At 53.2% G+C, this 11071-nt stretch overlaps 1 protein-coding gene across 1 annotated transcript in view; it reads right to left on the reverse strand.

Annotated features, from left to right (window-relative positions):
- The window catches only part of ONECUT3 (one cut homeobox 3), a 66345-nt gene extending 55758 nt beyond the window's left edge, over window positions 1-10587 (reverse strand). The window contains exon 1 of the mRNA XM_044453486.1: window positions 9516-10587. Coding sequence (XP_044309421.1) covers window positions 9516-10587 — 1072 coding nt within the window. The remainder of the gene's footprint in view (window positions 1-9515) is intronic.
- Between the last annotated feature and the right edge of the window lie 484 nt (window positions 10588-11071).

The following is an 11071-nucleotide window of genomic DNA, read 5'->3' on the forward strand; positions in this document are numbered from 1 at the left end:
TTTATTTACCAGAAGGCTTGTAAAGGCAGGGGGACAATTTGCATGCTATTAACGGCTTTTCAATAGGGCATTGACTGGAACGAAAGGATGCCACTCGCCCTCCCTAATTAAACACCAACGGAATTACTCTCAATACATATGAATACCGCTTCGCCCCCATAAATAATTCCCCGGACACTTTGGCAAGGCAAGGCCCGCAGAAGCGGCTGCAAGGACTCCCCTGGCTTGTCCCAAAGAAACTGGACGCGCCCGGGACCGCTTGACCCCTCGGCAGGCCGAGAGGAAGTGAGATTGGGGGGGGGGCTGTAGGAACGCGGGTGTCTCCCGCTCCCGAGCAGTGCTACTCTCCCCACCACCCTTTCTGCTTCTGCACAATAGGCCTGCTTGTTCCAGGAGATGCCTTCACCCCGAGAGGTGTCTGCTCCCTTCTGCTGGGGGGGGGTCCCCGCACAACCAGCCAGCCTCAAGCGGCTGCTGGGATGTGGCGCAGGTTCCCCACGGACACAGCCGCCTGGGCAGAGAGAAGAAATCGCCTGAGAGCCAGGAAGATGAAGAAGCCAAGAGATACTCCTTTCCCTTTCTTTTCTTCGTCAGCCCCTTTTCCTTTCTTCCTTCCTTCCTTCCTTCCTTCCTTCCTTCCTTCCTTCCTTCCTTCCATAAATCATCAATCTCTTCTCCCTTCTTTCCTCCTTTTGCTGGCCCTCTCACTTTTTCCTTCCTTCCCTCCATTCGCAAACTTCTTTCCTTTCTTTTTTCCTCCTTTTGTCCTTCTTCCCTCCTTCCTTCCAGCAAACATTTCCTTTCTTTTCCTCCCTCCTTTTCTTCCTCCTTTCCTTCTCATCTGTCCCTTGTGCCTATTGATCTGCGTGCATTCTGTTTCTATTATTCTGCTTATCCACCCGGATCTGATCCTGTGCACAGTTACCTGAAAGGTAGGACCCTTGTTTCAGTGGGATTAAAAAACAAAAACAGAGATAGAGCCCTCCAAGCCTTTTTAATCGTCTTTCAAAGCTTTTCAAGGGACATTTCCCCCTAAAAACATTGTAAAATGTAAGATTGACATGCACAATTTCTATTTTTTACACTCAAAAAAATTAGCAAATACTTTGGGTATTAGCATAATACTGTTATGTTATTTGGTGTATTACGTATTGCAACTCCTAATAAATACAATGCCCATAATAAGCAACAGAAAGCATGTCATTTTAGCATATTTCTCTGGGATGACCCTATCATGCACAATAGTTTGTATGATGATATATAATATATTATTAATTATTGATATATACTATATTATATATTATTAAAACCCATTCATTATGTTCAGTAAGAATCATAGCTAAATTAAGGTCTTGTAAGTGTCCACCAATTTCAACAAAGAATTCACCGAGCTTTTTGATTCCACAGCCCCACGCCAAGAAACGCGAAAGCCGCCAAGGAAGGCCTGGGCAGTTATGAGAGACCTATAAGTACATGTATACATAAATAAATAAACATATGGGGCTTTTAAAATATTGCGGTATTAACTGGAGGATCCATTCTCTAATGCAGGGATCCAAATGGCACCGATCTCTCTGGGAAAGGGGACTTCGTTTTGAAATGGATTGGTTGTTTTCCTAACCTCTGGCTCACACACACCCCGTTCCACCCATATACCGATTTTCTTCCTTAGAAACCAGCTTCAGAAATCAGGCAAACTGGGCAATATACAGGTTTTGTGGTATATTGTACTGTATAAATACAGGGAACTGACAGGCATCTGAGGGAAGGAATCCACTGTCTTGTCCTCTGCCAGGCACCCTGCCTACTCTTGCCAGGGATTCTGGAACGGCTCTGCATCCAGCACGGCTTGGATCCAACCTGCTGGAATTCGGCCAATTGGCTTCGACATTTGTCATTCGGGCTACAGCATAAATATCTTTTGACAATCCCTTTGCGCTTCAAAGATCCGTGAATCGGCTTCAGGCTGAGCACCGGTGGCAGAAGCCAGCTTGAAGTCAGTGAATGCAAAATGTTTTTATTCCCATGGACTCTGGTTGTGTGGCCCTTTTGCAATTTTATCAAGTGGTAGAACTGGCCTCCAGATTTTAAAACCCCGTCTTCTTAAGACAAGCCATCCCAATCTGAACTGAACACTCAGAAAAGGCTGCCCTTTGAATTTCTGCGTGAATTCCTGTTCCAAACTTCCATCTACCTGAACCAGTATCAGATAATTCCTGACTGCAGGGTGAGACTGGCGTTTTTGGTTCCTCCACCTGCAGCCACCATCCCCGCAGAAGGGCAACGAAGCGTTACCTTTCACTGCCCTGTATGAGTCTCTGTGCTACCATGACATCTTTCCAATCAGGAAAAAGGTCCGAAGGCGCCAGTGGGTAATCCTTATTACACCCTTTATAAGTAATTTTTTTCCAGCAGTGTCAAAGACTGCAGCAGAGCTCTTACTTTAATTCTGATGAAAACCTGCCATAACATTATACACCTGGACACAAATGTAGACAGATTGGCTGGCGAAGGCACAGCTGGGGTGTAGGGGTGCTACACTTAGGTGTAAGAAGATACTACTGGTGTAAGAGAAGAAGCGGCTCCCACCCTTCTGTTGCTGGAAAGCAACTACCAGAAACATCTGGCATGCAAGAAGTTGGCACTGAAGCTCCGTTCAGTTTGCTTCTAGGAATTAAAATGCACGATGCAGAGAATATTTTGAGAAGGAGCGGGAGAAAGATACCAAGTTGGGGGCTCTTGGGCCTGTGAAGACAATGGCTTTGAGACAGTTGGGCTCTCCCTGTGCTCGTGCATAAACAAGCCTGGTCACTCCAGAGTCCCACGTGGCCACCCACTCCATGTGCCAGCAATGAATTTTACAAGCCAACTAGTTTCTCCTGGGGTCTGTTTGGAAGGGAGACTGGGAACCAGTGCGTGTGTACACACAGAGATAGGCTGTATCCAATACTCTAAGGTGGGTTTGCACACATCATGTGCTTGCTTAGTGCTTGAGGACTAGCTGCATGACCTGCTAATGTGTACATATCTACACAGAAGCAGGAATAGACTGTGTCCAACTACTCCAAGGTGGGTTTGCACACAACATGTGCATACTTAGTGCTTGAGGACTAGCTACATGGGCTGCCTCCAACACAATGATGGGCTCACAAATTTCCCTGCTGGCCATCTTGTGTAGCAGCGTGATGTGTGCTGTCCATCGAATGTGTCTCCATACTCAGTCCCAAGGGAAGCCATGGAGTGCAAGCAGTTTTCACCACTCCCATCACCCAGCACTCTGTGAGAAAGGGAAACAACTGCTTCGTGTTGCAAGTGTTCACACAGCCACATTTGGTCCTGTTACAAAGGAATGGGCGAATGGGCCATTGAAACTCGTGGCACGTGGAAGCACGCTTTCTCCCTGTGCATGGCTATGTGTGAACCAACCCGTTCCTAACTGGCTACGGCACATGCCTGGCCCCCACCCCAGCGCTAAGAAATACGATGAGCTTGACATGGCCTCAAAGCTCCCTCCATTTTCCCTATGACTTTTCGAAGCATTTTTATTGGTACATTAATCCTACCTAGACTGTGAACTTCTGGGGACACGGGCCTGTCATATCTACCCTTTGCCTTGTGCTGTGTAATAAAAGGCATCTCTGCACAGAAATTACATTTCATTTTCATTTTCTGCTGATTAGAATGAGTGCAAAAGTGCAAAAAGATTGGGGAGAACCTTATTTTATACCAACTTTATATTTTATAGTCAAAGTTTTAAGGGACTATCTGGGCATTTTGACCCTTATTCATTGTAGGACCGCTTAAGGCTGCTGGGCTGGCTTTCCCATCTGCGGTTTCCCAGTTAATAAATGATCTCTCTCTCTCTACCACCTCCCTATTTTCACTCAGCGCAGAATTCAAATGCTCATCTATTTTTAAAATTCATAACATGTATTTAAGGAGTGAGGAACTATGGACTATTTGTAAATGACCCAGAGAGCCTATGGCTAGTGGGGTGGCATATAAATTGTATAAATAAATAAACAAATAAACTTTCCCCTCTTTGATTGTGACAGTGGCCAGCTGGCAAAAAAAAAAAAAAAAAGATATTAAAAAACAATGAGTCTGCTTTCTGTGATAATAATATTAATATTATTTTGTGGGGTAGAGAGATAATTAGGTGGAGATTATTACAATCAGAGCAAGGCTACAGTCCTGCATCCCATTGAATGCAATGTGTCCCATTGCATTCGACTGGCCTTCAGGACACATGCCTGGAATTAGCAATGGACCACAAAGGGTTCGTTCTTATGCACAGTTTAAATAGTTTAAAATATTCTGCTTCTTTTCTTGGTATTGGGCAAGATTCAGCCAGAGTTCCCTTTGGGATCCTATTGATTCAGTGAAAAAGATTTATCCAGGACTTGATTAAGTCTGTAACTGGAATCCTTTGGCTTTGAAAGAGTTTGGATCACATGCTCATGAAACATACATATGAAACTTGCCCTGATCCCAGAAAAGCAAAAGTACTTTGTCATTACTACCACAGTACATTTTCAATAGTCCATACACATTTCTGCTGGATTGCATCCAATTCTTTGTTAGTATGTATGTATTTGAGCTCGAGCAATTACATGCACTTTTGCTCAGGGTCTAGAAGGTCTGGATGACTGGTGAAATCTTACACAGACTTACCTGGAAGTCGGTGTGGCTTATATCTGAGCAGGCATGGATTGGATTTTGCTTTCGTTTTAATGCACTGTCCTTTTGTATTTTAAAAAACTGATTGATGCACTTTTAATTTAAGGAGGAGGAGAACTTTGTAAGCCACTCTGAGCTCATTGGAAAAAAATGGGATCTAAATGATGATTACTGACTGGATGCAGTCATGCTTAAAGACTCACTGAAATCAGTAAGGATTGGGCAAGGTGGAGTGCTTTAAAAATTAGACCCAAACAAGGCCTACAACTCCCACCTTTTTCTGCCCAAACCTGCAGGATTGCACCCTTCAAAAGGATTAAAGTAAACCTCCTGGTTTTAAGTTGGTCCATTCTATTTATACCCAAGCTTGGATCTGGCCGATTTTCTTTTGCTAGCTGTTAATGATGCTAATTTTTCCAGTGGGTGATTCCGTCTATTTGTCTATTGCCGCAAAACCAGCAGAAGTACGTTGTGGCACTTTCAAGTTTCTGAGAGAACAAAATGGGCTTTTGTCTCTGAACAGGTCGAGCAAAATGCACGTGCTATCCTTTAAGAGCTACAGGAGTTCTCGCAGCTTTCGTCCAGTTCCTAACAGCAGGAGCAGAGGAACGCCCAAGGTGCTAACAAACTTAGCTGGGGAAGGGAAGGGATGGAGGCGAAAAGACGAGGGGAGGCACAGAGCAGGGATCTTATTTATAATGAAGCCAAGTAGTTGCCTTCTCTGCATGCCACTCTCTATATTGGTTCTAACGGGGCTGGGAAAAATCGAAGCGTACACCTTGATACAGGCTCAGGGGATGGAAGGGGTGGGGGTGAGAGACAAAGACAGGGAGGAAAGAGAGTGGGGTGGGGTTATTGGAAGAGAGGAAAGAAAGATGGGGAATGGGCAAAGGAGAGGCAAAAATTATCCTCTTAAGTCATTTTAGAGCCCAAAGAGACAAAACGTTCTGTGTTTTCTTCTCATTTTTACTCACTTTTTACAAAACGTCAACTATGCAGCTTTCTTTCATTTTTACCCAATTTACATCTGTCCTGAAGTCTCTCTCTGTGTGTCGTTAAAGGACTGCATGTCCTAAGGACACCCAGTTTGCACAAAGGGGTGTGCAGTCCAAGAAGAGGACCACACTGGATCGCAGAAAAGAATCTCAGGCAGAAAGATTCAAGGGGGTGGGCAGTAGGAGTCATGGGGTGGGGGCTGCAGAAATGCAAAGGGCCTCAGGACCTTCTGTTCAGCATGGATGGTGGCAAAGTGCCCTCCCAGAGACACCTGCACCAGGTGTTGGGGATCCAGCCCCTTGCCTCTGACAGTGCTGCTCTTGGTCCTCCTCCAGCACTGATTGCAAGATGAATTGCACCTCCTCTGTGTCTTTAAGACAGACTATATCAGATGACAGGTCTCCACATTCATCCTGAGCTTAATAACAAGCTCAAAAAATGTGGAGAAAACACATTTCTCCCTCTCTTATCAGAGGAGGGCTCAAAATTGAGCCATGAAATGGGTTTGGCAACCAGGAGTGAGCAAGTCTAACTCATAAGTCAGTTCCCTCGATTTCTGGGAGGGAGACTGGCAGGGTAAGGGTGCAATCCCATGCATGATTGGGCAGAAATAGGATCGCACCTTTCCTGGAGTTCTTCGCACAAGGATTGGCAGGCTGCGGAACTCCCTGCTACAAGATGCAGCACAGGCTAAGAAAGGGCAGCGCATCCTTCCATGGCCGAGTGTGAAGACGGCTTCATCAAGGGGATCTGCCACTGAATAAGAAACCTGGGGAACCACAAACCATTGGGGGGGGGGGGGAATGAAGGATTTCCTGCCCTACTTGTAGGCTTCCCCAGGGTATCCACGGGGACCCTGTGGGCGCTTCAGTCCATTTGTTGAACTGAACGTCCTCCAGCCAAGTGTTTTGCTGGGGCAGCCCGAGATGTTTGGTCTCCCATGTTCGCTTTGATGGGTCATAAGGATTTTTCACGCTCGTTAGCAGAAGGGGTGTGTGTGTGTGTGGGGGGGGGGGGGTGATCTGCAGCACACCTGGCCCCAAAGCTTTGCGCTTGAGCCAGACGGATCCCTCCACCTCCGAGTTTGCCTGGGCTCCCTCACCAGCCCGACCTCTCGCAGCTCGCCTCCCCTTGCCTATGCAAAGCGTTGCCTTGGTTATAGATAATTGATTGGCGCCGCCATTTGTAAAATGAAGGAGTTCTAATATCGATCTGGCGGGGAAGGGGGAGGGCGGGGAGACCCGCTGATTTGGACCTCTTCAGCAACATCCACACCTCGGGGCAGGGGCTGAGCACTGGGCTCGAGGCGGCCCCTTTGGGGCAGGTGGGGAAGCGATGGGGAAACCCATCGGGACGCAGGGGAAGGACGGACGGGTGGGCAGGGAGGCAACGGAGAGACACAGCACAAGGAAGGACGGGAGGAAGGAGAGCAGGAGAGAACCACGGAAGGACGGAAAGGAAGTGGAGGGGGAGATCCCCGCCGCTGCCAACCTTTGAACCGGCCACTTCAAGCTGACAGCAGAGGCGGGCCTCCCTTTCCTAGAAGCGGAAGCCTCCGGGTTCAACTGTTCACCCGGAGATTCAGGAGAAGCAAAAAAGAGATCTCTTCCTTTTGATACAGCACAAGCATGCCACTTGTGGGGTGCACTGCCCCGAGCGGACCGGGGTTTGAGGGTGCGCCAGCTAAGACGGTTTCCAAGGGGGTTAGATGGAAGGGAGAGCTTTGTCACTGGCTGGGAGCCATGATTATGAACGGAGCCCCCTGTTCAGTGGCAGTCTATCCCTGACTGTGGGCTCACTGCTGAAGAATGTGGGGATTCTTGCCAGGGCTCTGGGCTGCCCAGAAGCCGGAAACAGGCCTCTCCGCGAGGTGTTTTTCTGAGCTGATCCAGGAGGGCTCCTCTGGGCAGCACCCCACCCCCCAGGCCTCTGGAGACAAACAGTACCCCTCGGCAGGGGTGCCCAGCACAGGCTGAACCACGGGTTCGATGCAGTTTGTTGTCAGCCACCTGGAAAGCTTTGGCTATGGGCAGTATAGACATGAAGCAAATGGATAAAGACCTAGCGCCCGACTCTCAAATCCAGTAAGGACATGCAGCCCCTCCTCCTCGGAAGCCCTGCTGAAACCCCAGAGAACCAGAGCAGTGCCTGGTTTGGGGGGGGGGGGTCTCTCCCACGTGTGTGAATACCACCCAGGGCCGACACGTGTAAGAAAAGCAAATCAGTTCCTAAGACCTTTATGAACTGCCCCGCTCAGGATTGGACTCCAATCCATCCCTCACCAGGAATAAAGAATACACTGAAGGTTCGCATTTCTCCATGTTTGCTGAATTCCTCGATTTCGGAGCAGCTCTGCTTGCTTGCCTCGCCAGACACTGTTGGCCCTTCTGGGATCGGGGCTGAATAAAAACTGCCACTAGTCCCAAGGGGTCATTCAAAGACCTTTTCCTTCAGTGCCCAAATTAATGCAGACACTGGTTCTCTCAGAGGCCACAAAGATGCTGTAACTGGGGGCACCCCCTCCCCACCTTTGAAAACGAGACGATTCTACCAAGATGGTGTGGGTTAGCCAGGCAGGGGGTGCTGGTGCGCATATTCATTTCTTAATTGGGCTAATTAAAGGATAACTCTGTACCTAGCAAAGCAAGCATGCCAGGAACCGAGAAGCAAATGATTAGCCTATTTTGGAGGACAAATCCAGGGGTGCTGGAGAAAGAGGAGGAGGAGGAAACAATGAACCTAAGCACGTTGGATTCTCTCCCCAGATGGATCCAGCTTCAGCGCTACTTAGAGTAGGTTCACTGAACTATGTGACCTGCCAGGAATTTCATGCACTACAACGAGTGTTCACCCCTACAACCTACGTTATACATGCTGTAAGCGATTATATGTAAATCCATACAGACCCTGCTACACGTGTCTCTTCCTCTGTGGATCTGACACGGGAAGCTTCATGTGGGCAGTGGCGGGAAGGGCACAGGGGTCTTGATTATGAATCTGTCTTCTGCCCCAAACATTGCTGGCCTGTACTCATCACACGTGTGGGTATACTAATAGCGTGTGTGTGTGTGAAGCGTCCGAGAGAGACAGGCGTTGTAAAGCCATCCTAAGGAGGGACATTAATGTTTGGGGGGAGCCGGGATAAGGCATGCATTGAAGGAAACAATTCACACCTGACACGGGTTACCAGGTCGCTTCTGCCTGACGCTGCTGCGTGCAAGCACGGAGGGCCAAGCTGGAGGGGCCGCTGCGCTTTTTATGCCTTTCTCTCTTTCTCTGGAGTTACACCCCGGGCATTTTGGGAATTAGATGAAGATTCTGGACGGCCGCTGCGCCACAGACGGCTCTGCAAGGTCCTCGCACGGCCCTGGAGCGCCGTGAGGGACCGACCCGAAGGAACAGGCGAGAAGGTGTGCAGCGATCGCATCGGGATCACACGCCCGCGGCGAGACGGCCAGCGGCTCCTCTCTGCCTACAGGGTGCTGGGCAGCTAAGCGACGTGCGAACCGGCGCTTTCGCGGGAAGAAGCGCTACCTCTGGAGGCGAGGCGACTGCGTCCCAGCCAAGTGCCCCGTCCGACCGCGAGGGCTCCGTCGCCGCGCGAGGCGCGTGCAGCAGCCCGGCTCGCCCACGCCAGCAGCCCGACCCACGCGCCGGGCACCCTCGGGCTCCCTGTCCTTCCGGGGCTGCTGGCGCCTGCCCAGCCGCGCGCCCCCGTCGCCCCGGGATGGCCCTGCCCGCTCTCCTGCGCGCCTCTCCAGCCCAGGCCGCGTCCGACGCGCGGAGCGCCGCCTCTCCCGGACCCCCTGGCCCAACGGGACGGGCCCGCCAGCACCTACCGGCCAGCCGCAGGGCGGACATGCGCTGGAACTCGGGCTCCTGCAGCCACTTCCACATCCTGCGAAAGGTCTCGCGGCCGGACTTCAGCTTACTCCAGGGCTTGGGGTTGCGCAGCAGGTCGGAGAGGGTCCCCTGCGAGCGGCACAGGATGCGCTGCGCGAAGATGGCCTGCGGGATGCTGTAGCGCTTCAGCTCGGCCGTGATGCGCTGCGCCACCTCCTTGGTGTTGATCTCCTCCACCTGCCCGGAGCCGCCGCCGCCGCCGCCGCCGGCCTGCGAGCCGGACGCCGCGGCCTGGCGCTCGCGCTCGCCCAGCAGCGCCCCGTTGGCCTGGCCGTGCGCGTGGCCGTGCGGGTGCATCCCGTTGAGCACGGGCATCATGCCGGCGGCGCCCGGCGCGCCCAGGCCCCGGGCCAGGTGCTCCTCGCCGCGGTTCAGCAGGTGCGGCTCGAAGCCGTTGGGCGAGAGCAGCTTGTCGCCGGCCAGGGGGCCGCCGGGCCCGTAGGGGGGCAGCGGCTGCTGTCCGTTGTGCAGACCGCCCAGGCCGTTGGCCAGCGGCGACAGGGGCTGCCCCATGGCCGGCATGTCCTTGGGGTAGTGGCCGTACAGGTTGCCCATGGAGGCGGCCAGGCTGCGCTCCTCGCGCATGAGGCTGAAGCCGCCGCCGACGCTGCCCGAGAGGCGCTGGTGCGCGGCGTGGTGGTGGTGGTGGTGGTGGTGGTGGTGCGGGTGGTGGAACTTCTCCGAGACCGTCGAGATGGGCGGCAGGTGCTGCAGCGGCGTCAGCGTGGTGTAGGTGCTCATCCCCGACGGAGAGTCGCACGCCATGCTCATGGCCGGGTGCAGCGGCGCGCCCAGGCTGTGCTCGGCCGGCCGGTAGTCGCCCGCGCCGTCCAGCAGGGTGGCCATGCTCGACACCATGGCCGGGCGCCCGTGCGACGAGACCAGGTTGCGGTGCGCCGGCGGCGGGGGAGGCGGCGGCGGAGGGGGCTGCCTCGCGTGCGCTCCGGCGGGGCTCAGGAGCTCCCCGGCCTGGTGCAGGTTGCCCAGCCCGTCGAGGCTCAGCTCCATCGCGCGCTCCTCGGCCCTGGCAGGCGGTCGCCCCCTCCCGCCGCCTCCTCCTCCTCCTCCTGCCGGATCTCCGCCTCCCCCTCCGCCTTCCTCCTCCTCCTCCACCTGCTCCCCCCGCCGCCTCAAGCCAGCTCTCCAGCCATTTCAGGAGCTCGCCATGCGGCACTCGGGGCGCACGCGGCGGCGGGGCGCGCGAGCCACCGCGGCGGCTCCCCTCCTGCGGCTGCGGGCTGCGGCTGCGGCTGCGGCTCAGGCTGCTCCCGTCGCTGCCGCTGCCGCCCAAGGCTGCGGGGATGGGCGCTCGCCCGGCGCGGCGCTCTCCTCCCCCTCCGACGTCCAGCGGGCTGCGAATCGCGGCGCGGCCTCCCTCCCTCCGCCCTGACGTCACGGCCGCCAGCCCCGCGCCCTCCCCGCCCCCTCCGCGCGCCCCCTCCCCTCCCGCCCCTCCCGCCCCGGCCGCGCAGCGCCGCGGCCACCTGCCGGC

The sequence above is a fragment of the Varanus komodoensis genome, unplaced genomic scaffold (genome assembly GCF_004798865.1).
Source record: "Varanus komodoensis strain SLA01 unplaced genomic scaffold, ASM479886v1 scaffold79, whole genome shotgun sequence".
Lineage (NCBI taxonomy): Eukaryota > Metazoa > Chordata > Lepidosauria > Squamata > Varanidae > Varanus > Varanus komodoensis.